Here is a 27,100-nt window from a genome sequence, read left to right on the forward strand (position 1 = left end):
AAACAATATAAAAATATATACTAATGTATATAGATTTATTCATTTATTCAAAAAGGATGTCACATCACGGTGAATATTATATTTTTGTAAACCCAAAAGCACAAAAAAGGATCTGAATTGATGTATGCATATTTTTTTTTTTTTTTAAATAAAGACCCGTAAAACTTTTTCTTTCTATTTTTTTTGCTAACATATACAACACTTCACCCCCCACACACACCTCATCTTGGGTAAAAGTACAGAATAGTTAACACTGTTAGCATTATCTACTCTTCAACATTTTTTTATGAAAACCACTCCAGACAAGATATGAAGCCACTTGATGTAAGGAGCAAACAAGAATGAAAGACGGTTATTGCAAAAACAGAAAATACCTATTGACTTTAGTCTTGAAAAGAACAAAGCTATATGTAAAAGGAAAACAGTGAGCAGGAAAAGAGTTCCACAAAATTGCAGTTCTTAGAAAGAAGCTACTGGAATAAGAAGCTGCATAAGTTATCAAAACATGGAATTGATGAAGACCACTAGACTAACGAATCAACAAAGCTGGAACAAAGGAAACAGGGAATAGATTAGACAATTCTGAAGAGCATATGTCATAGAAAAGACTGAGACTAGTGAAAAGAGCATATGTCATAGAAAAGACTGAGACTAGTGACATCACGTCTGTGAGTGAGAGGTTGCAGAGAAGACGGTTGGGGGGAGGCAATTAAATCACATATTTCTGCACCTTATTAACCACCCTCAAATGAGACAGATTCACCAGCCCAAATATGACAATACTCAATACACTCCATTTACATTCATCAGAGGGTGTTCTACACTAATTAGCTCCCCTTTTGTGATACTAGAGGGCGCTACAATCCATAATTTTTTTTTATTCCATTTTCACCCCAAACAAGGCAGCCACTTTGATGTAGGGGGCTATTATCGGAGACATAGTTGCAAGAATACTATGTAGGGAGTTGAGCAGCGAGATGTCTGTTCACATTACATTTGAGCTTCTGTATGTCAGTTCAGTTGGGAAAACAGGAACCTGGAAGGGAATTCCAAAGTCTAGCAATTCTGGGGAAGAAACTATTAGAGTAGAAGGCTTTCTTACGTCTAGGGATCTTTACTGTGTAGGGGTGAGATTTTGCTGCTTGTCGAGGGTATTTACATCAAAGGAGTACAAGGGCTTGTAGTTGGTCAGAGCATTCACCATTAAAATACTTGTAGAACAGGCAGAGGGATACAACAATTGTCGTAAACTCCAAGACAATCTACAAACAGCCCCTAACTGTTGCAAAGCTAACTCTAAATATACTAACCTCTATTGCCCGATCTTTTGTCACCATTACTGTCACACCTTGATTAACAATCCTATTTCTAAACGCCTTTGCGAACAACTTCCTCTATTGTCTTTCCAATAACCTCATTTCCTATAACCATTGTTCTGCTGATAAACTTATTTCCTCTTTTTTTCATTTCCTAACATATTTTGGGGTGGAGGGACATCTGAATGATGTACATACCTTTGACGAAATTAAAATATCATGTTCCAAAAATCATGTAAATTGATCAAATAGTTTAAATAATAATATCAACTTGTAAGAGTAACAGAAAGGTGGCCTTCTGGTCTGCCAAAGTTCTGATATTTTGAAAAAAAAAAAAACTCAACAATAATTTAAACTTGCAGAATTTGTTGTAATGCCTACAAATTCCCATTAATTGTGTAGAAGCTAACTTTAACTCTACCAACCTAAATGTGTAATCTTTTGTTCAAGTCATCTGTCACACCTTGATTAACAATCCTATTTAAGCTTTCCTTTGTGTTCCTTTGTGAACAACTTCCTCTCCATTGTCTTTCTACTAAGCTCATTTCCTATACTTTTGTTTGATCAGCTTATTTCCTCTTTTTCAATCACTTCATAAACTTTGCTTTTTATAGGGGGGGCAACAGTGTTATATAATAATAGGTCACAGGTCATCTATTTAAAAAAATAAATAAAAAACAAAATAAAAAGGAAGACTTTTTTGGATTTATGAATTAAAAAAAAAAAAAATGTTTATTTTGGCAGCTACAAAAATGAGATAATGAAAGAAAAATGATGAAGAAAGTTTCCAAAAATGAAAGAAAAAAAAAAAAATAGAAAAACGGGAGACCGTTTTACAAGATGATGGCGTTGTCACAGTCGGTGCCATCGGCTTTACTCTTTTTGCTCTTTACGTCATCATCTGGAAGTTCCTCAGATGCTTTCCTTTTACGTTTTGTGGAACTCAAATCAAGAACAACATCCTGTTCTGGTTCGATGATCAGCAAGTCGTCATCTTCATCCTCAACTGAAATGAATTAAAAATAATAAGCAAATGGCGGGATATGTGTGGAAAATGGCTAATTCATACATATATAATTATATTTTTTTCAGTTTTATTTATATATATATTAAAACACACACACACACAACAGAAAAGAATAGACACTCAAATAAATATTTTTTCTAAGATTAATATATGCTCATTTATATTCACAGATAAGAATAGTGCTGAAATAACTGAGTATCGCATTTAAATTGCATCTAAAAACATTGAAGCATACTACGAACCAAAGGATCATCAGACCTATCAGAATTTCTGCGAGCACGAATCATGGGTTGACATAAAGGTGGTCCTAGTCCACGCAAAATAGCAGGAAATCTTTTCAATACCCTCTTTTACTATTAATAGAATGATCGTAAAGTCACAAAGAACAAAGATGTTTTTGTTTTATTGCATATCAACCCTTTTCAGGTTATTTAATGCCGAATCCAGTGATTTTGAAGAAAAAGTTTTCAATAGAATATATTTGTTTTCTTTCAAGTCAGTTTCTATTTAACCCATAGTTGGGACCATAACAGGTACTACCACTCTGGGTCAGAATTGACCTGGAAGCAATGGCAATTAGAGAGTGGCTCCACACTCCCCAAAGCCCACAAGCTGGGGCCTCACCATTGGATATAGTTTAAGGTCATATTCAGGACCGAAACCATTACGGTGAAAAAGTAGTCAACAAATGGATCAAATGGTCATCCTTACCTTGTGTTTTCGAAGTGGAAGGAAGAGGTGCATTATTTGAAGGTCCGGCCTTGTTTTGGTCCTCCTCTTTCTGCTGCTCTTTAGCCTTCAGTGCACTTGCATCCCCGACAACGGAAAACTCTACATTGTCCTCGAGTTTCTCGCTACAAAATAAAATTTAAAAGATTCTCAAAATCATAATTACAACAGAATCAGTCGTGATTGAAAGCTGCTGCAATTTCTTTTGTTTTTCTCATATTAAACATCTGTGTTGCACACCAAGGGGACCTTGAAGCAGTTCCTGAAGGAGGAAGCAACTTGCAAAGATTTAAAAATTGCTGTTTTTTTACACGACTTCCTAGAACCGCACAAGATCAGCCGTTCCTCAGTCAATAGGTCAAAAGGACATTTCAAAAACGGGTAATAATCTGTTGGCTTTGGAACCGATGCAATTTCCTGGCTGAATAATCACATGGAATATGTGCTTCATGCTACAGAACTGTTCGTACTTAACTACCAGTGCCAAAGAATGATTTATGCAAAAGAACTGCTAGTGCCAAAGAATTATTTATGCTAAAGAACTGCTCATTCCAAAGAATTATTTATGCTAAAGAACTGCTCATGCCAAAGAATTATTTATGCTAAAGAACTGCTGGTGCCAAAGAATGATTTATGCTAAAGAACTGCTGGTGCCAAAGAATTATTTATGCTAAAGAACTGCTGGTGCCAAAGAATTATTTATGCTAAAGAACTGCTGGTGCCAAAGAATGATTTATGCTAAAGAACTGCTCATGCCAAAGAATTATTTATGCTAAAGAACTGCTCATGCCAAAGAATTATTTATGCTAAAGAACTGCTGGTGCCAAAGAATTATTTATGCTAAAGAACTGCTCATGCCAAAGAATTATTTATGCTAAAGAACTGCTCATGCCAAAGAATTATTTATGCTAAAGAACTGCTCATGCCAAAGAATGATTTATGCAAAAGAACTGCTCATGCCAAAGAATTATTTATGCTAAAGAACTGCTCATGCCAAAGAATTATTTATGCTAAAAAACTATTCATGTAAAAGAATTGTTCTGCCAATGAACTGTTCATGCCAAAGAATGATTTATGCTAAAGAACTGCTCATGTAAAAGAATGAACTGTTCATGCTAAAGAACTGTTTATGCCAAAGAATCCAAGCAACTTGCAGTTTTTAAATTTGTTTGCAGTAAACTGCGTTACTTTATAATTTTGCAAAACATGATTGAGTTTTTCAAAGAGAAAGGAAAAGAAAACAATAACATAAACGTTGGGTGCAGTTTAGATCAGGATACCAGTATCTTTAGACAGCCTTATCTTAGCATCAGAAACTATTTAAAAGAATTGTACATTTTTTACTTTGCAGAACATGATGTTTGCAAAGGAAAAGGTAAAAAAAAAACCCACAAAAAACAATAAAATCAATTTTTGGTGCATTTTGAGTTAGACGGATAGTGTCTTCAGAAAGCGACTGAAAACTATTTATGAGAATTGTACAAAAATATGAAAGAAGAGGAGAAGTAGAGGATTTAAAACTTACACGTGTTGGATTGTGATGACCAAATTATAATTTTGCAAAAAGTCATCACATTTTAATCGAGTTCCGTTTACAATGTTGAAGTCACTCAGCATCTTTTCGTCGTTTGCTGGAGGAAAAAAAAAAAAGACAAATTATTTTCTTCATAAAACATCAACGGACATTCTTAGCATTTTATCAACAGGAGTATCTGGACTTGTCCTCGAATAAAAGTGACCCTTATATATTAGATCAGAAGTTCTCAACCAAGGGTGAATTTACCCCTAAGGGGTAAAAAAATTATTAGTCCTCGCGCAAAAGCGCAGGGCACAAAATGTTTTAAATAATAATACAATAACAAAGTCTTTCACTAGCGAGGACTACTATTGAGCATAACCAGTCATACACTCCTTTTGAAATTTTCATCTCTATTTTTTTCGTTATCTACTGAATATTTTTGATGAAACCTATATGAAATATGTTCTTTATTAAATTGTAAAGATTTTCTATTCTGAAAGAAGTTTTAAAAAAATTAATCTAAAAAAGTTTTTGTTAAAAACATTCAGATTTTCTTATTATTCAGACATGTATGACAAAGAGAGAGTTGCAAAAAAGAGTTGTGGAGTGAGGAGAATTACAAACTGAAACAGAAAATATTCAGACCTGCAATAATACAAAGAGGGGGTTGCAAAAATGAGTTGTGTGAGGAGAAATACAATCTGAAATAGAGAGTAGGAGAGTTTTTATAAATACATACAAAATCACATTCATCTTCTTTAAAATCCAAATTAATAAATTAAATAAAATATAATCTTAAAAAGATAGGATAGAAGTTAGAAGAGCATTTCATCCAAGGCATGAAAATTGTTAAACAAAATGTTTTTACTATAGGCTTTAAAAATAAGGGTACAAGATTCAATTTGAAATTTATCTTCAAAGTGCACTTTTATACATTTTACAAAGTAAGGTATTAAATTTGCATACCTTACTTTGTAAAATTTATAAAAATACACTTTGAAGATAAATAAATTTCAAATTGAATCTTGTACCTTTATTTTTAAAGCCTATAGTAAAAACATTTTGTTTAACAATTTTCATGCCTTGGATGAAATGTTTTTCTAACTTGTATAGTCTTTTCCAGCCCTGAGGAGGAGTCTTGTGGATGAAATCTTCTGGGTGACAACAAAGCACGTAACCAAACCAGCAAAGACATCTTGAGAGGAGACTTTGTTGTTAAGAGGATACGTTGCAAGAACGAACAACAGCATTCAAGATAAACTGCTGCCAATGAACATGAAGGAAGCGACACAAACAGCAGTGATCAGACATCTCAAACTTTTGTAGGTCACTTGCTCTCCATCGGCAATATTTCACAGCTGTACTTGGCTTAACATTCACAGGGAACATGAATTTGAACAGATACATGAAGGGCATTGCCAAGGTTGCTGCAAAGAAGATGGGCACTTTTTACCATTCTAGGAAGTTATTTATGTCTGAGAGTATCCTGTATATCTAGAAGGCCACCATTCGTCCACGTATGGAGTATTGTTGTCACATATGGGATGGTGCATTTGCTACTAGTCTCTCACTCTTAGACAGGGTTCAAAAGAGAGTCACCAACCTAATAGGTCCTGCACTGTTAGCTAGGCTTCAACTTCTGTCCCATCGATGAAATGTTGCATCCCGTTACCTGCTTTACAAGTATTTTAATGGTAGGTGCTCTGATGAACTACAAACCCTTGTACCCCTCAACGTAAATTCCCCTGACAAACCCAACAAGCAGCAAAATACCACCCCTACACAGTAGAGATCCCTAGATGCCAGAAAGTCTTCTACTTTAATAGTTTTTTTTTCCTTTGGATGGCTAGATTTTGGAATTCTCTTTCCAGATCCCTGCTTCCCTAACTGTACTGACATGGAGAAGTGTAATGCAAACAGCTCCCTACATAATCTCCCTGCAAATTACATCCCTGATAGTAGCCCCCTACATCAAAGTGGCACTGTGCCTTGTTTGTGGTGAAAATGCAAGAAAAAAAAAAAGGTAGATAAAGAAATAAACACTTACCATCAGTTTCGCCCTCTTCGCTTGTAATAATAATTGTACCTAGAAAAGAAAATACAAACACTGGATTGAAATGTTTATCATAAACACATTTTATAGGTAGAGAAAGCTGACACTGACCGAAGAAGGGGAGGTAACAAACAGCCTGTATCTAGTTTTGCTTTCGAGGGTTATATGTAAGTTATGTAACGTCACCAACATTTACATACATGTTAATATGCAGACACTCAGAACCTAACACGTTGTAGCAGAGTATGTCACAAGGAACATAGGACAAATAATAACTTGACTCACTTTTTCCCACCAACATTTATTTTCGGGTACTTTCCCAAATAAAACATGATCATGCTATTTCTCTTTGACCTCTGTCCTCTTGAACGTGGTTGTGTCTGTGCACACATTCTTTATAACGTTTTTCTTTTGTGATGTCACTTTGCACACAGTTCAGAATTTTGATGCATGTTACATATATCTCACATTCACCTTTGGCGGGTTAGGTTTAAGGTTTAGTGTCAAGGGAATCTTAAATTTAAAAATGATGTATAGTCGCATGTATACCCTGGTTAGGGGAGTTGATGGTGTTCGGTTGTTGCAACTCTTGCAGGAAGGTGTCAACATCATCCTACATACAGCGGCTGGTATTTCCAAATGATCCCTCATCTAATACTGACCAGTCTCAACGTTGCTTAACTTTCGTAATCTACCAAGAACCGGTGTGTCAACATGATCATGGTAATAACCGAGATATCAAACGCCAGGGCAGGAGAGGCGACATGCGTCTGATTTAAACTAAGTTATTGAGCTTACAAAAAGTTTTTTAAAAATTAAAATACACACGGAAGAGGAAAGGACAGAAATAGAATAAAAAAAAGAAAAAAGAAAGCAAACTTCTGCTAAAAAGCAAATGTTTGTCATCCTTGTTAAATAAAGGATTCAGTTCGAAATTCCGTGTATGATCCAGAGTTCAAAAAGATGCAAAAGACAATTTAGTTTGTTCCTATAATAACTAATATGCAATTTTATTTTAACGTAAGATTCTCATACTGACCTTTTCCATCGTCAATTTCCACATCAGGTTCCACCATTCCCAAATGACCTTTAACTATCTGTAGAAAAACGAGAAAAAAAGCAACCAATCAGAATAATTTATCACAATGTTGTATAGATTAGTAATTTTTTTAACAAACGCATTTCAGGTGAAAACATTATTACATACTTATATGAAATGTCAAAATTAGTATGAATTAAAAAAAACTGAAAAAGATAATCTTGCGGGGAGACAATAGGAACACCATCTCTGCAATGCTTTATATTTTTTAAAAAAATTTGTTTATCATGAAAAGCTTTGCAAAAAAAATTGTATTCTTTAATTTTATTTTATTATGCTTTAAATAAATATTTAATACCCCCACAGTATTAAATAAAAATCTGCAAAAGCAAGTTATGCAGGGTGAAACGATAAAGTTGCCACTTTAAAGAAAACACTACAGTTTTATTTTAAAACTTTTAATAAAAAAATCAATTCAGGTAACTTGATTACATAGTAGAGCTGACGTCTATTCAATGTAACCACCTTCAGCCTCAATCACCATCTCAATATGGGTCTGAAACTGGAAGCATGCCTTTTCCACAAGCGGCAGTGGGAGATCGGTGAATATTCTACGGATAGTAGCAATCAGGCTAGCTTTGGTATTGTGGGAGGCCATATTGGTGATGTTCTCAACATGTGACCAAACGAAGTGGCTCAGCAGGCTTAGGTTCGGGGAGGAAAGGGAATCAGTAAGAAAAAGGTCCAAAGTTGTAGCACTGCTTCTGAAGCCAAGCCTGGGTCTCTTTGGACTTGTGGGCAAGCGCAAAGTCCTACTGCCACACCCAGGGTCTGCCAGCAGCCACCTGATTGCACTAGGAGATCACCACACTCTTTAACACATCCAGGTACATTTCGGCGTTGACTTTAAAGCCGACTTTGAAGATGTGAGGTGGCATGATGTGGCCCTTACTTGAAACCATACGAAAGATCATAACCATAGCCAAGAATTTTATTTTCATCATCCTGGGCATGTCCCTGTTATTTGTGTAATTCAGCAATTCATTTTGAGGGTGCTGGCAATGGTCCTGTTGTCATAACTTTGATCGGTAGAGAGCATTAAGCTTTTCATGATAAACAAATTTTTTTAAAAAATATAAAATGGCACATCTCTGATCTCGCTCATTGAACATTGTGTCATTTTCAGACATGATAGAACGCTCCTATCGGGGTCTTGGGATTTGTATACAACTGGCCAACTAGTAAATGGTTCGCAACAAAACAAAAAAAAAAAAACGATTTTCATCAAACGGAAATGGAATCATGTCGTCTTTTCTAGTGCGACAATTTTATCGTTTCAACCTTGTAAATGTAGATATTATTTTATAATTCGACTGGAAATAAAAGCCAAACGGTGTCCTGGCCGTTGCTTATTATGGGATGCATTTAACAAAAAAAAAAAAAAATGTATATTTTATATGGTTACAAATCGAGTGGGAAGTTCAAGGGAGATAAGTAACAAGTTATTTATGGACTATGAAAAAATGGATTGTCTCCCTTTAAAAAATAGACTTGGTTTTTAATAATCATTGTAACCAAACTTTTATATTGAAATGGTCATTTTTCTGAAATGGTTTTTAAGGGGTAAGCTTTATATATATATATATATATATATATATATATTTTTTTTTTTTTTTTTTTATTACATTTTCACCCCAAACAAGGCAAATTGCCACTTTGGTGTAGGGGGCTACTATCAGGGGCAACAACTACTGGGGTACTATGTAGGGATTTGGGCAGCAAGGTGTCGGTTCACGTTACACTTGAACTTCTGCACGTCAGTACTGTTGGGGAAGCAGGGACCTGGAATGGAATTCCAGAGTCTTGCGGTTCTGGGGAAGAAACTATTGGAGTAAAAAGATCTTTTACATCTAGGGACCTCTACAGTGTGGGGGTGGGATCTAGTAGCCTGTCGGGTTTGTCGAGGGTGCTCGCGTCGTGGGGGCACAAGTGATTGCAGTTCATCAGAGCATTCACCACTAAAATACTTGTAGAACAGGCAGAGGGATGCAACATTTCGTCGATGGGACAGAGGCTGAAGCTTAGATGCCAGTTCAGGGCCTATCAGATTTGCGACTCTCTTTTGAACCTTGTCAAGGAGCGAGAGACTAGTAGCAGATGCACCAGCCCAGATGTGGCAGCAATACTCCATACATGGGCGAATGGTGGCCTTATAGAGGTACAGGATACTTTCGGGTGTTAGTAGTTTTCTAGCACGGTAGAGAGAGCCTACCTTTCTTGCAGCGGCCCTGGCAATGCCTTCAATGTAATTGTTCCAACTCATGTTTCCTGTGAACGTTAGGCCAAGGAGTTTGAAAGATGGACTCTCAGATAAAGGGTCGTTGGCCATTGCTATTGGTGGTAGAGAGGGTTTCTTGTAATTATTGAATGAAACTAGTTTAGTCTTGGCAGCATTGAACGCGACCAACCACTTTTGTCCCCATTCCACTACAGATTGGAGGTCTTCCTCTAGTGTTTCTGCCATTTCTTTAGAAATGTGTTCATTCGTCTTCCTGTCGTGTCTGCCATAGAGTGTAGTGTCATCAGCATATATACCCATCTCAGAGGCAATGTTGTCGGGGAGGTCATTTATGAATATCAGGAACAATAGAGGTCCAAGGATAGAACCCTGGGGCACTCCCGCATTTATATCATATTGTTTAGATGTGCGACCGTCGAGGACTACCTGGATTTTTCTCTTATCTAAGAAGGATTTAATTATGTTAAGTATTCTACCAGTGATACCGTAAGATCTAATCTTCCTGAGGAGACCCTCATGCCATACCCTGTCAAAAGCCTTAGATATATCTAGAGCTACCGCTCTGCCTTCCCCCGCTTTGTCCAGTGATTGGTATATACGTTCAGAGATCACGGTGAGGATGTCTGCCGTGGAACGGGCTTGTCTAAATCCATATTGTTTGTCAGTCAGTAGTTTAGCATCTGTAAGATGATGGACTAGAGCATGGTTAATTATGGTCTCAAATATTTTGGCAAAAAGTGGGAGGAGGCTAATGGGGCGATAATTTGATGGGTCTGTCCTTTCGCCAGAATTCTTGAATACTGGTACAACAGAAGCAGTTTTCCAACAGCCCGGAAAGCAAGCTTCATTAAGACATTTGTTGTAGAGTTTGGAGAGAACTGGAGCTACTTCGGCTGAGCACTTTTTTAATAGCACAGCTGGGATAAGATCGGGTCCACATGCTTTTGAGGTGTCAAGGGTTTTTATGATAGCATGCACCTGAGCAGGGGTGGTTTTCAGATCGTCTAGTGTGGCGTCTGTCCGCATAGGAAAGTCAGGTAGGGGGTGGTTGGAAGGGTCCAGTGTGGAGTTTGAGGCAAACCGACTGGCAAGCATGTTAGCCTTGTCGGTTGCTGAGGAGACAACCTCGTGATTGTTGGTTATATATATATATATGATTAAACTCAAATATAATGACAATAGTGAAAATTAATATTTATTCTAATAGAGACAGAAGTAGAGACAAAAACGGAAGGGAGAAAGAGAGGAAAAGAACAGGAGAGAAAAAGAAAGAGAAAGTTTTACGGCATATCAAACCTTTTCAGTTTATTGAATGCCAAATCATTTTCAAAAACAGTTTTATGTTTTAAGTTCTTTATATCTTTGAATATTTATTAATGATGTTTAGTTTAATTGTTTTGTAGGGGAAAATTTTTTTTTTTTACTTTGCAAAGGGAAAGGGAAAACAAAATAACATCAATGCATGGTCAGAAAGCCAGTAACTTAGCACGAACAAAGAAAGAGTTAGAAAGAGAGAGAAAGTGAAGGAGAGAGAGAGAGATTGAAGTAGAGAGAGTTAAAGAGAGAGAAAAAGAAAGAGAAAAAGTAAGAGAGAAAGTGAAGGAGAGAGAGAGTGAAGGAGAGAGAGAAAGAGAGAGAAAGAGAAAAAGAAAAAGAGAAAGTGAAGAAGAGAGAGTGAAAGAGAGAGAGTGAAAGAGAGAGAGTGAAAGAGAGAGAGAGAGTGAAAGAGAGAGAGAGAGAAGAGAGAGAAAGAGAGAGTTATATAGAAATTCAATTCTCTCCCTTTCTTGCCTTACTTTGTCTTCCAATGTTTTGATTGACGTCTTCTGTGTGTTCAACAGCACAGTCACTTCCGGTTTGTCTGCACACACGTAACATTCAGGGTTGGGTTTCACAAGGGCACACGGGGCAAGCAATTGTTTCCGAGAGGCAGGTTGACGATTCAGATAGACCTGTTGGGATCATGCAATTAAAAACATGGAATAAAAAGAAAATTTAAAGAAAAACAAAAAGAAAAACGCAACAAGAGAAAAAAAGCAACCAAATATAAAACACAGTTTCACATTATTTCTTTAAAAAATTTATTCGGGGTTCAATCCTTGCTAGAATTTCCTGTAATTGAATTTTATAGATTCTATCCATTTCTTTTCTTTTTTTTTCTTTGCTGTTAAATTTGTAATTCTGGTATTTGTTTTAATTTTAATTAAGTATATTATAAAAGCTTTCATTTATTGAATTATATATTTTAGTGATGACACAATTCCAATGTTTTTCCAGATTCCAATTCTTTATAAATTGTAAGTATTTAACTACTAGCTGGGCGCCTGGCATTGCCCGGTCATAAAACATGCTTAAATATGATATTTTGATTAATGCAGATTTCGTATTTATTATTATGCTAGCCTGGGTGCCCGGCATTGCCCGGGTGTTTGGAGGTGCTCGGGACCGTATAAACAATGAGAAAATTGAAGCTGATTTTGGACATATTTGTTATTCTTCGGAGAGAAGAATTTTTAATGTCTATGTATCATAAATTTTTTGAGCAAAAGAATATTTTACCTACCCTAGGACGGGTATTACACGTATCAAATAATTGTACCTTATGTAGGATAAGTAATTTATACCATATATATGAAATAATGTTTCTTTGCGGGGATGGGTAATATACAACACATATTTAAAATAATTTTACCTACCCTCGGACGGGTAATTAAAATACATACATGAAACAATTTCACATGCTATTGACAAGTATTGTACAACATGTTAAATAATTTCTCTTACCACCAAGGCTACCATAATTTTAAGAAAACTGAAGCAATTTTTAGAAAGTAGATCATTAGACTTTCCAAATTAGTACATAAATACATCATCCTGGTGTTAAGAATTAGGCAACCATTGCTTCATCATAAATTTCAATATTACTGAGTTTTTTCTTCGTCACTATCGGCACTAAAATTGTAAGAAAAATTATGACATCTTTTAACAATGTCTCAGTAGGATTTTCAAATTAATGCACAGTTAGTGATTAGACAACCCTTGCTTCATTATCAAATTCCACATTACTGTGTTTCATTTTAATTCCCCACTACCGACACCAAATTTTTCTTGAAAAAATACCTCATTTTATGAAAGTTTTACAAACAAATACACAAATCTGTTAAGTTTAGTGATTAGGCAACCCTTGCTTCACTACAAAATTCCACATTACTGTGTTCTATTCCTCCTAACTACCGATGCCATATTTTTACGTGAAGTGATAATTTCTGGAACATAACTGAACAGGTTTTCCAAGTAAGTTTGGAGATGTGTGTTGAGGGGGGGGGGAGAAAAAAAAGAAAACAACACTCTGAGGATGGAGTTTGACTATATACAGGATGATCCCCCCTCTCGAGAGAAAGAGAGAGAGAGAGAGAGAGAGAGAAAAGTGGAGAGAGAAGGAGAGAGAGGAAAAAAGGAAAAAGAGAGAGAGAGAGACGGAAGAGAACAGAGAGAAAAAGAAAAAGAGAGGAGGGAAAGAGAAAAGAGAAAGGGAGGAAAACAGACAAAGAGGAAGGAAAGGAGAAAAAAGAGAAGGAAAAAGAAAGAAATAGGGAAGGACAGTGTGAGAGAGGGAGTGAAGGAGAATGAGAGCGAGGGAGAGAAGGAGGGAGGTAGGGAAATAGAAAGACGGAGAGGGGCGCAGGAAGGAGAAAGGCAGAGAGGGGAAAGAGAGAAAGGGAAAGAAAGGAGAGAGAGAGGGAAAGAGAAGAAAAGCAAAGAGGGAAAGAAGGGGGATGGAGAGAAGGAGAAAGGAGGAAGGAAAGAGGTGAGGAAAAGAGAGATAGAAAATCAAATCTCAAACAACTTACAGTTTTACAGTTTTCAATATTTCCGGATAAAATTTTTAGGGCTTCCATGACAATCAGTCCAGCAATTATCGCATTTGTTGTGGCAATTGCAGGAATGATGTTGCCAGCCATTGCTGTTGACGACAAGAACAACAAAAAAAATTATCGGTAAAGAAAAGGAATTAAAAGTCTGAAAGATTTTTTTTTTGTTGTAAATTCTTACCCCAAATATGAATTCATAAGATGTTAAGTGAACATAATTATGCAATATATATTTGGTAATTGGATTTTGCACTGAATTTGTGCAGATGGGGGTCCATCAGCCAGGTTTATGACAACCAAACTAGGAGAAGGAAACTGTAAACTTGTATTCTTCAAGTATATATATCTCATAAGTTATTATTTCAAAACCAGAAGATGTATTTAATTAATATTCATATTTTATTCATAATTTTATGATGTACATCTTACACATGTTTCATTGAAATAGTGGAAGCTCACAAAACAACTCATCAGATACAAATGATATATATATATATATATATATTATATATATATAGTTAAAAAGTTTGTTATAACAAATTTTCTTACTATATATACATATACACACACACACACAAATATATATATAAAACAAACTTTCTTACTAAATATATGTATATATACATATATATATATATATATACATATATAAAAACGTTCTTATTTAATATATATATATAAAACAAACTTTCTTACTATATATATATATATATATATATATATATATATATATCTCCGAACGGTACGGGTCCCTGCTAATGAAGCCAGACATGACTTCTGTCGTCATGTTCGAATCTCTCAACCGGCGAAATCGTGACACCCTGTGCTGATGATTCCCGAAAGGATGAAACACTAGCGTCTGTAGGTATTTAATAGTTATTATAGTAAATAATGATTACATATGTTTGTATATTAAGGCAGCATTCTTTCTTTTAAGCATATTCATTAAATATTATAGTTATTTTAGTTTTGATCCATTTTAGGTTTTTAATGTATTTTTTTGTTTCCAGTAAGAACTGACCAATATAACTGCCATAAACACTTTACCTGAATACTTTTAAATCCGTTGTAGGTAAGTAAAAGTGCTAGGATATTTATAAATTGATTTCCTGGGATCATCCTTATAAATATCCTTACTGATAATCATTCCTGATGATGGATCCGGATAGATAAAAAGTGATGATAGCAGATACATCGGCCAGTTCTTGCCATAAACAAGAAAATTCATTAGAAAGCTAGAATGGATCAGAAGTAAAATATGCAGACAGAAATTGTCTATAATATTTAATGAAATTTATATAACTTATTCATGCATATCTTTTTAAACACGACTGAACTTGTCTTTTTTCAATTTTGCTGGTAATCTTTTCTATTCGCCGAGCGATCTCTCTTATTTTTGACTGGTAAGTTATATTGTATGGCGCGTAGTGGTTGTTGTTCGGCCATATTATCTAGCGCTTTCCATCGGTACTTCCGATCATTCTCAGGTGTACAAATAGAAAACGCTTGAGAATATGGCCGAACAACAACAACTGGGCGCTATACTATATAACCTACCAGCTGAAACAAGAAAGATTGCTCGACGAATAGAAAAGATAACCAGCAAAATTAGAAAAAAGGCAAACTCAGTTGTGTTTAATCAGACATGCATGAATGATGATTTGCTGCTAAAGTATAGAAATACACACACACACACACACACACACACATATATATATATAGTTATATATTAAGCATCGTATTAAGCGATGCTCTTTGTGTAAACAAATTGAGCTTAGGTATTTGGACAATGTCAAAACCTTGTTAATTCACTGCCCACATAGCAGCAGCAGTATAGCGCAATGGTTAGAAGCTCCGATTGTCGTTTGGGTGGTCGGGTTTCGATCCTGGCTTGAGGTAGTTGCCTGTCTAACCGCACTGATGAGCTGTGAAACAGCGAAACAGTACTGTGTTTGGATGAGTTAACATCATTTTACAGCCTAACACATTTGAAAAGTTTTATCACCACACAAGCAGAAGAGCCCAGCTTATAAAATCAAAGTAGGTTCTTTGATAAGACAAAGGTGTGTTCAAAATTAATGTTTCTATTTAGAGCACAATTAAGCCATCGTACTTGACTTTTGCATTTTGAACTTTAATTCAAGACATTATATAAAAATAATTTTATAAAATCAAATGTAGGTTCTCTACAGTGCAATGTAGAATACAATGTATTGTGGGCCAAGTCATTGCGGGGAGGTATATAAAGTTTCTTTTCAGTGAACCGCGACGGGTTTCTGACTAGCACAAGCAACCAATAGATTTGAATGAAAATTGATTGATTTCACCAATTTCGATGACAATAAAAGTATGGCTGGTATCAAAACATAGCAGAAAGGAGGTAAAGAAGGAAGGAGGGAGGGAGGGAAGAGGGAGGGAAGGGGAAAGAAAGATGATCTGTTAATTGGCTGGACAATGCAGATAAAATTATTTATGTTAAGATGTTTTCATAAAAAAATAACGTTAGGACACAAACAATTTAAAAATAGGTCTGACCTCTAGAGTCTGGCGTAGTCTTATGAGGAGGTCACTTAAGACGACATGGGCTTTAGGGTAGAGCTTAAAAAACACCCATCATTTATTCGTATTATTTGAATGCATCGGACTACTGTTCTCATCTTGAGTGTCATTTTCGCAACGTTTCAGTCAATGTAACCTCCAACCTTCATCAGGTGTATCGTGTCAAACTCAGGAATACAATTGTAAATTATTGTATATTTTGGTGTATAAAGCGACCGTCAGATAAGACGAGGTACAAAATTGGAGCAAATTTTAATAACTTTTTCATATATCGGTTGTATAAGATGACTGCTAAATCATGAAACCAAGTTTGTTTAGTCTAGGCTAGAGATTGCAACACCTGGTATTTTATGAAATGTACACACACACACACACACACACACACACACACACACACACACACACACACACACAACATTGGAAGTGTGAAACATTTGTTGATCCTCATTCAATTCTGGGCAACATTGGGTTTCCCTGTTAGTATATATATATATATATATATATATTATATATAGAAAAGTGAAATTGTGTGTCTGTGTGTGTACATTTCCCTACCAAACTATTGTCAATTTTCAGTCTACAGACTCGAGATTTGACATAAGGGGTATTGCGATTTAGGAAAATCTTTTTAATCGGTTTTCGGACAGAAATTTGGCTGTCAAGGGGTCAAAGTTCAAAGATTTGACCTTTGAAAACTCTACCAAACTCCTCTGCAAATTTTTGGTCTAAACACATGAAATTTTAGATGCAAGTTACTTGGACACAGATCAAACTTTTAATTTTATTTGAGTCCAAAACAATGAATGTTAAGATGTCAAAATTGGGGTCAAAGTTAAAAAATTTGACCATTGCAGTCTCTAACAAATTATTCAGCCAATTTTTGGTCTAAACATTTAAAGTTTTACATAAAGGGTATTCAGACATACAGCAAGCTTTTTAATCAGTTTTTGGGGTGAAAATTTGGCTTCCAAGAGGTCAAAGTCGAAAGAATTGAGATTTGCAGACTCTACCAAACTCCTCTGCCTATTTTGGGTCTAAACACTTGAAATTTTAGATGTAGGTTACCTAGACATGAGTCAAACTTTTAAATAAATATATATATATACATATGCACAAAGTTATGACCAGTACATAGGGCCCAAGCAAAGCCAGGCTGAACTGCTAGTATATATATATAAATGTAAAATCTCAACAAAAGTATATAAAAAGAAAAGCCCATCTGCTAACTAAAAATAAATGGGGAAGGGGTCAAAAGGGGAAAAAAAAGAAAAAAGAAGCGAAAGCTATTTAGACTTACATTTGATATCAAATTTTGATTTTATTGGAATGCTAAATATATGAGCACGGATGTTGCTTGTGGCTGTGACAAAATCCATGGCAACGTCATCGTCCTAAAAGATAAAAAAAAAAACAGAAAATGGGTTTATTAGCAGGAAGATAGTTTTGTTTATAACAAAATAAAAATTAAAATATTTATTACAATATGAAAGCATTTATTTAAAAAGATAATATTTTTGAAATGTTTTATATTTTAAATGATATTTAAGAAATTTTGAAAACAAAATAAAAGCATCACTTTTTTTTTTTTAAATTAAAAATTAATTCTTTTTTTTAAAATAAATAATCAGTTTTTGTCTAGAATTTTTTTTCGAATTTGAATTATTGATGAGTTATTTTCCTTTGTTTCTTAAGATTTTTTTCAAAATGGTGACGCAAGACATTTGCTTCTCAGTTACTCATAAAATTTGATTTTCTTGCTTAAAAATAAAATTACTCAATCAATTCACATGATTTTTGGAATAGGATATTTTCATTTCATCACATAATACAGATATTTCCTTTACTTTTTTTTTTTTTTAATATAGGAGAATTCTGGATAAGAACCAAATAAATTTATTTTAAAACCTGAACTTTTGGGGAAAATTACCCTTTTAAAAACAAAACATCCTTCCTCCTCCAACGCACCCATTTTAACTTGTCTTTCATATTTGAAGCATATCTACTTTATTTTGAAACCTGAATGTTCAGAAATTAAAATTTGTGCTTGTGAAAGCGCAAGTTTTTTTTTCTTTTTATTCAACGCAGATTTATTTCATCTTGGAGACAGTACTCTGATTGTTTGATCAAAATGACTATTAGTTTGTAAATAAACCTGAATATGTGCACATGGTTTTGAATAGTGTCGAGATGATTAATCAGAATCGGGAAAATCAGAATTTTTTGAGGTATTGGAATCGGCATGAGAATTGGAAAAATATTAGCCTATTTTCCAATCCCAAAAATGATTCTTTTAATATCTCTCTTTTTATTTTTTACATTACCAATAATAAAACGATAAATATTTATTGTTTTGAAAATACCAATAAAACTAACACTAATGTATAATTAGTAGGCCAGCCGGCATTGCCCAGTTGTAAGATACGTTTAAATATGTTTTAAATTATGCAGATTATGTATTTACTATTATAGAGACAATTTTCTATCGTCTATTATATTGACCACAACATATAGCAGTGAGATCAAAACTAAAATATATAAGCATTTAAAAAGAATAAATGTTTAATTTCAACTGTATCTCTTGCAGTTATCGGTAGCTGAGTGGTTTGGGTCCTTGCTAATGAAGCCAGACATGACTTCTGTTGCCAGGGTTTGAATCTCTTGACTGGTGTTATTCATGACACCCTGCACTGATGATTCCCGAAAGGATGAAACACTAGTGTCTGTAGGTAATTATTATAGTAAATAATATTATATATATATATATATATATATATATATATATATATATACTAGCAAAAGTACTCGTCATTGACTGGGTTCAAAAACAGCCTACAGAAAATACTCTGATTTATGAAAGTATGATAGGTTATGAAAAAGAAGGGTTATAAAGAGATAGCTTCGAATTTGGGGGTATCAAAACTAAAGCAAAATATGATGAAAGTAAAACTAAAATAGATAAATCCCATAATTTATTATACCATACCTGTTCACACTGAAACACTTATCACAATATTCTGTGGATCTATATTAAAAAACCTTGTTAAACTTTGTGACATATTTCCATTCTATGGAGGTCAGGTGCGAACGAACACCCCATAATTTTATTATACCATATTTCTTCAAACTGAAACATAATTATCAAAGTATACTTATGCAGATAGATATGAAAAATCTTTATTAAAGTTTGTGCCTATTTCCATTCTATGGAGACCAGGCGCGAACGCAGACACCACAATTTTATTATACCATCCCTATTTAAGTTAAAACATACTTATCAAAGTATTCTTATGTACATCTATATCAAAAACACTTGTAAACGTATTTTTTTTAATTTTTAAATTTTTTATTTCCATACTTTGTGGACCAGGCGCGAACGCAGACCCCACAATTTTAATGAACCACCGTTCTGCCAGATCAAACATACCCATTCCTGTGTCTCGATACATCTTCTATCCTTATATGTAATCAGTTTTTTTAAAATAGTCAACCATATAGGAGCCTATTCGTGACCACACACACACAGCTTTATATTATATATATATGAGAGAGAGATAATAATGACTTTAGGTAAAAATGACACATAAAATTGCACAAGTTAGTAAATAGGGACAAACGGCACATGAAAATGTCACAATAAGTTTATTAAATCACTATTTGAAATCAATTATCGGGAAGAGATCAGAGAAAAAAATGTAAGACTTGTTCATTTAATGAGTGACATCTACCCAACACATTTCTTCAGTGCACTTTTACTTTTGTGAAAAATATATGCACACGTTTTCATAGTAATCAGGAAAAAAACAATCAAACAGAAATTTGAAAAAGTAAAAAATAAAAAAATAAATAAAAAATCAGAATCGGGAAAAATATTGGAATCGTCCCATCATTTATAAAAATAATAAAGAAATAGTCGTATCTTTTGAAACATTTTGTATTCAAATGATATTTAATAAATTTGTAAACTACAACAATGTAAATTGCTTTTTGTAAACCTGAACTTTCAGGAGAAAATTTGCTATTTGTCCGAATTCCTCCTATATTAAAAAGCATAAAGAAAAATGTACGATATATGTACTCACGACAAAATGAAAATATTACATTTCAAAAATCAAGTAAATTGAACAAGTAATTTTATTTTTTACTAAGAAAATCAAATATTTTAAAAGAGAGAAGCGACTGTCTCGTGCTGTCATCTTTAAAAAATTTCAAGAAGCAAGAGAAGAGAGATAACACAACAATAATTCAAACTTGCCAGAATTTTGTTATAAGTCTATGAATTTGGATAAGTCACTTAAAAATGATTTCCTTTATGAAAATAAAACTTTATCAATTTATATGATTTTTGGATTATGATATTTTTTGTTTTATCATGAAATTTTTTCTTTTAGACAACCAAAAACTTAGCCTTTTTTTTAAATTTTTTTTTTTTTAAATTTCATTTTCACCCCAAACAAGGCACATTGCCACTTTGATGTAGGAGGCTACTATCAGGGACATAAGCTACAGGGGTACTATGTAGGGAGTTGGGCAGCAAGATGTCGGTTCACGTTACACTTGAACTTCTGCATGTCAGTACAGTTGGAGAAGCAGGAACTCGGAAGGGAATTCCAAAGTCTAGCGGTTCTGGGGAAGAAACTACTGGAGTAGAAGGCTCTATTACCTCTAGGGATCTCTACTTTGAAGGGGTGGAATTTTGCTGTTTGTCGGGTTTGTCTGGGGTATTTACGTCGAGGGGTTACAAGTGCTTGCAGTTCGTCAGAGCATTCACTGTTAAAGTATTTGTAGAACAGGCAGAGGGATGCTACATTTCGTCGATGGGACAGAAGCTGAAGCTTAGATGACAGTTCAGGACCTATTAGGTTGGCAACTCTCTTTTGAACCTTGTCTAGGAGTGAGAGACTAGTAGCAGATGCACCGGCCCAAATACGACAACAATATTCCATACATGGGTGTATGGTGGCCTTATAGAGGTACAGGATACTTTCGGGCGTTAGTAGCTTTTTAGCACGGTAGAGAGAACCTACCTTTTTCATAGTGGTCCTGGCAATGCTCTCAATGTAATTTTTCCAACTCATGTTCCCTGTGAAATAGCATTTATCCAGTTTTACCTCATTCGAATTAATCGGACTTCTAGGAGTAAAAAATATCCGATTCCTAGGTTTTGAAAATGCCCAATTCCTCACATTCTAAAATGCCCAATTCCTCACGTTCTAAAATGCCCGATTCCTAGGGGTCAAAAACTTGGACTCTTTATTTTAATGTCTTTCAATATTCAGACTTTGGTGGAAATCCAAAGTTCAACATAAATAAACAAAAAACAAAAATGCAGGAAAATCTGTATGATGCAGTTACAGAACAAAGATGTCATATTCCAAAAATTATGTAAATTGATCAAGTAGTTTTAATTTTAAAAAAGAAAATCAAATTTTTTGAGTAACCAAAAAGACAGTCTTGCGCTGCTATGGTACCCCCCCCCCCAAAAAAAAAACAAGGGCAGATAAGTCCATAATAGTTCAAAGTTGGGGGATCAACCTTGTAATGCTAACGATTTCATATTAATTGCTTAAAATCATTTAAAAATGATTTTATATGTATAACTACGTGATCAATTGGTGTGATGTTTGGAATATGTCATTTTTGTTCTGTGATGGGTGGATACATCATAAAGATTTTTCTGTATTTCTTTTTTATTTAGACTAGCTAGCCAACCGGCGTTGTCCGGTCGTACAATACACTTAAACATGATATTTTAATTTATGCAGATTGCGTATGTATTATTATAGAATCAATCCTCTATTGATTATTATATATTACGAGGAATACTTTCGCTGGTGAACTAATTTGCAAAAAAAAAAATAAATAAATAAATAAAAATTATAATGTCGTTCATAAAATTCCATTGATGTTTGTTTACAATATCACATCAGCTAATATTTGGGCTTGACGATGAATGTCCAGGAAAAGTCACTTCTGATTAATGTTTACTTTTAAAATATGCAAGCGATTTTAAATGGTACCTCTTCTTTTATCATAAAGTGAACTCGTTAATAAGAAAAAATTTAAATAAAATGGTGAGATACACCCGTGCTTGAACAAGGGATTATTCAATCTGTAGTTGAATGCTCTACCACTGAGCTTTATAACTAAATAGCAATAAATCTTTTTTTTGGGGGGGGGGGTTAAGAAGAAATGCTTTGCTTATATTTTATTATCTCCCTTGGCCAGTGTAATGGAAAATATTCCCCTGTAAAAATAATTCTTTTTTATCTAGAAGAGAGAAAAGCTATTTTTAAGATGAGATTTTTTGGATTTTTGATACTTATTGGATGACTTCCTGTACAAAACATATCTAAGAACACTGCCAGACATATAAATTACCTTTGTGTGAAATTTGCAAAAGATTGGCTCAGCCGTTTCGGAACCTATGAGGCAGGAACTCACACACACATACACACAAAATGACTTTTATATCAGAGTAGAGATATATATATCTTTTTCCTGTATTTTTGTTTTTTTATTTAGATCGAACTGTTGACTTGCAGAGTTGATTCTTCAGAGATTAATAAATCCAACTCTGACACCTAACAAAATTACCAACTCTGCAACTCTATGAAGAATACAGTTTAAGAAACAAAAAAGTTGATCAATTGTTTTTCTTCAGCTTAGATGACTTTCTTTGAATTCAAAAAGACTACAATGAAAGGGGGGGGGGGAGACTATGACAATGGCATTTGAAAATAGAAGTGCGAATGATGAAGAAAAACGTCTTTGAGGAATGCAAGTACGTATAAAATACTGACCTTGTCCCAGACGAGAATGCCATCTGGTCCTTGCTTTGCTAATTCCACTTTCAGGGAATCAAGACAATTTCCAAACATTTCAGCATATTTTTTGACGGAATGAATTTGCTGGTCTTTAATCAGAGATGCTGTCGACTGCACAACTGAAAAATAAAAACAACTGATGTGAAAAGATGAAGATAGATTGTTCTTATTAATCTCCATCGCATTGTTGGGATGCTGTAAAAATTGTTTTAGTTTTATTTCATTTGTACATAAGACACCTATTATCTGTGATTGAATGCATAGAATAGTGAGAGAGAGATGAGAAAGAAAAAGAGAGAAAAGGTAAAGAAAAAAGGGAAGAGAAAGATAAGTAAAAGGAGAGAAAGAAGAGAAAAAAAGATAGACAGAGAGAGAGAAAGAAAGAGAAGGGAGAAAGAGAAGCGAGAAAAGAACGGAGAAAGAGGGGAGAGAATGAAGGGAGAAACAGAGGGGAGAGAATGAAGGGAGAAACAGAGGGGAGAGAATGAAGGGAGAAACAGAGAGGAGAGAATGAAGGGAGAAACAGAGAGGAGAGAATGAAGGGAGAAACAGAGAGGAGAGAATGAAGGGAGAAACAGAGAGGAGAGAATGAAGATAGAGAATAAAGAGATAGAAGGGGAGAATAAAGAGAGAGAAGGGGGAGAATAAAGGGAGAGAAGGGGGAGAATAAAGGGAGAGAATGAATCGGGGGGATGGGGTGAAAAAGAAGAAGAAAAAAAAAGAACAAAAAAGATACAACAAAAAAAAGATAAAGATTTACTGAACCAACCTGAAGTTGGAAGATTGTTAAAATCCAACGGATTCGGACGTTTCCTTTTTTCCCAAAGTTTTTCCATTGAAAGAAGATATTTTATGTCATCATGAAATAACTGAAAGAGAAATTTTCTTTTTTCAAAATAAAAAAAAGAATTCAAATCCCTAAAGTCAAAATTTAGAAAAATATTTTTCTAAATTTTAGATATTATTCATCTAGGGGAACGCAGATCAAGAATATACTAACTTTGTAGGTGTTTGTTTTGATGTTTTTGACTAGCTAAACATACAAACAGATAACTGTTCTTTAAATAATACTAGTGGGGGGTACCCGGCGTTGCCCGGGTGTTTAGAGGTGTGTGTGCTCGGGCGGAGGGGGGGGGGATTAAAACATAATGAGCGAAGTAAATATTTTTAAATATTAAAATGTTAAAACTTAAAAAAAAAATCGAAAAAAAAAAAAACATCCCAAAAAACTAATATAAGGCAAACCAACAATGTTAAATGTAAAAATGGGAAAAACAAAAAAGAAAACGCGAATGTGATGGAAAAATAAAACAGAAAAACGAATGCTAAAACTTCTTTAAAAAATGCAAAAAAAAAAAAAAAAAAAAAAAAAACACTGGCTTAAATAACCCCGTTTCAATATTAAAATTAAAAAAAAAAAGACATCTCACACCATGATTCGAACCTAAAACCTTTAGATAATGAGGTCGCCCTCTAAGCAACTGAGCTAAGATGACGTCGACAAAATTGGATCGTTTTTTTTTAATATTTAAACTAAATCATGTTCCGACGTCATTTGCGCATGCGTAGAAGCGAACTTGTCATGAGAGGATGGTTTTTGCTGACTCCTCCCTGTAGAAAACTGATGATTTTAGGGTGAAGGAATTAATGTTTTTGGCCAATTTGTCGGGCGAAGGTTGGAACTTTTAAAATAACACCAATCTCGTGAAAATCCGTGACCTGTGTCGAAAGTTTTTGCGAGGCATACAAACACACATACATACATACATACAAACACACATTTTCGCTTTTATATATATATAGGTAGACTAGTGGGGGGGGATACCCGGCGTTGCCCGGTTGTTTGGAGGTGTGGTGTGTTAAAAAAAAAAAAAAAAAAAAAAAACGTTGGGTAGGTGTATGAAGATAACATCAATGTTTGGTGCATTCTTTGGTAAGGAAGCCAGTATCTTCAGACAGCCAAATCTGGTAGCACCAAATGCCTTGATAGGTATTACCATTCTGGGCCAAAGTGGACCTGAGAGCAATGGAAATCAAAGGGTAACTCCACAGCCCCCAAATAGGGTTTAATAATTGTATGTTTTTTTACCCTTTATGATGTAAACTAGCGAGTGGTATCCGGCGTTGCCCGGGTATTTGTAGGTGTGTGTGAAAAAAAAAACGAAGCCTTGACGACGCGCAGTTGGAAAATAGTAAAGTGTGAAAAAAAAAAAAAAAAACAGGTGCGTGTTTTTGATTGACGTGATGGCGATAGCTATTCAGCAGTTAGCATTTTGTGTGGGACAGTTTTTAATGAGGTCAATAAATCGGTTTGTTTGTTTTTAAAAACCCGCTCCCCCATCTGATATGACAAAGTCGACATTGACCAAACGTTACTTAGCTCTCTAGAGACCACTGGCTCTGGGCCTGTGATTAGAGTCAAGTTTCGCTTTTTTTTATACCGAAACCGAATGTAACGCGTGCCGATGTGGGAAATGTGAAATAATTAATGTTTGAAAGTCAATAAAATTAAATAGACAGGCGAGCTCCGTGGTTAAGTGTGAGATATTACAATTTATAGATGATATAAAAAGTTTTAAGAAGTTGCGAAGCGAGCGAGCGCTTCTCTGAAAGAAACCTTTTGTGGACATCGAGGAAAAGCGTACATACATACATACATTTTCGCTTTTATATTTATACTAGCGGGGGGTACCCGGCGATGCCCGGGTGTATTGAGGTAAATCAAAACTCCGGGATGGGGGGGGGGGGGGGGTTAAATAATAATAAAATAAAATAAAATAATAATAAAAAGATGTTTTGGTAGGTGAGTATGATAATCGAACCTGTACCCTTGTGTTGGAAATTAATGTGTGAAAAAAAAAAAAAAAAAACGTGCGATGTTACCATTGGGCCACCGCGGCATACAGCGTAGACGTGTTTGAATTTATTTATCTAAGTATAACTATAAAAACAGGCGTGCGTAATGAAAGTTAACTTTGCTGCTTCCATTTGACCTAATTAAGAAGGTCAAATAGCGTCTGTTCCCGGCGCATTGCCGCGAACACGTCCGTTTGAGTTTAGTTTCATTTTATTTATACTAAAAAGCCCAATGAACACGCGAGAAGCCAAACTAGCAATAATTTTGTAAAAATCGACGTAAATAAATCTATACGCTACGCGCTTTCCTAATTCCTAGATATTATGATATAGGACCTATATACAGTTTTAAGCGATAGTAACAACCCCGGGAGCACGTGCGAAAGAAGCCTTTTGAAGACATACATGAAATGATCACACACATTTTGCCTTTTATATATATAGATATGATTAAAAAAATATTTATTGTTGATTTTAGATAGTGATATACTAAATGTAAGCAATCATTAGATCACTATGGACGGATGTCTCGATATTTAATAATAAACGTTTAAATTTTAACAATATTTCTTGCGGTTAAAGTTGGCCATGTGGTTTGTTCCTTGCTAATGAAGGCAGAGATAGCTTCGTGGCTGGGTTCGAATCTCCCGACCAGCTGTAATCATAACACCCTGCATGATTGCCGAAAGCATGAAACACTAGTGTCTGTAGGTATTTAAAAATTATTATAGTAATAATTATATATATATATATATATATATATATATATATATATATTAGTCTAAAGAAGCCTTGAATAAAAAAAATGCAAAAATAAAGAATGCAGTTTAAATTCCCGGATGGAAAAAAAATATATTAACTTTAACCTATCGCAGACTTAGCACCTACATAATCCGACTTTTAAAAAGTTTATAATGACCAAAGAGAATTCATTTATATGAGGAAGAAAAAAAACAAAAAAAAAAAAAAAGGGGGCCTTAACTAAAATTGTTAAATAGAAATAGACA

The 27,100-nt window shown here is 34.5% G+C and overlaps 1 protein-coding gene across 1 annotated transcript in view; it reads right to left on the reverse strand.

The window, feature by feature from the left end:
- Nucleotides 1–2,003: 2,003 nt before the first annotated feature.
- LOC145268717 (SUMO-activating enzyme subunit 2-like) overlaps nucleotides 2,004–27,100 on the reverse strand; it is a 58,090-nt gene continuing 32,993 nt past the window's right edge. The window contains exons 9-18 of the mRNA XM_080124264.1: nucleotides 24,007–24,106; nucleotides 23,214–23,356; nucleotides 17,711–17,804; nucleotides 13,834–13,946; nucleotides 11,779–11,934; nucleotides 7,684–7,741; nucleotides 6,639–6,677; nucleotides 4,598–4,703; nucleotides 3,055–3,197; nucleotides 2,004–2,322 (exon numbers count right to left, since the gene is read on the reverse strand). Coding sequence (XP_079980390.1) covers nucleotides 2,150–2,322; nucleotides 3,055–3,197; nucleotides 4,598–4,703; nucleotides 6,639–6,677; nucleotides 7,684–7,741; nucleotides 11,779–11,934; nucleotides 13,834–13,946; nucleotides 17,711–17,804; nucleotides 23,214–23,356; nucleotides 24,007–24,106 — 1,125 coding nt within the window. The 3' untranslated portion in view covers nucleotides 2,004–2,149. The remainder of the gene's footprint in view (nucleotides 2,323–3,054; nucleotides 3,198–4,597; nucleotides 4,704–6,638; nucleotides 6,678–7,683; nucleotides 7,742–11,778; nucleotides 11,935–13,833; nucleotides 13,947–17,710; nucleotides 17,805–23,213; nucleotides 23,357–24,006; nucleotides 24,107–27,100) is intronic.

The sequence above is a fragment of the Euprymna scolopes genome, chromosome 44 (genome assembly GCF_053919585.1).
Source record: "Euprymna scolopes isolate OS-2025 chromosome 44, ASM5391958v1, whole genome shotgun sequence".
Taxonomy (NCBI): Eukaryota; Metazoa; Mollusca; class Cephalopoda; order Sepiida; family Sepiolidae; genus Euprymna; species Euprymna scolopes.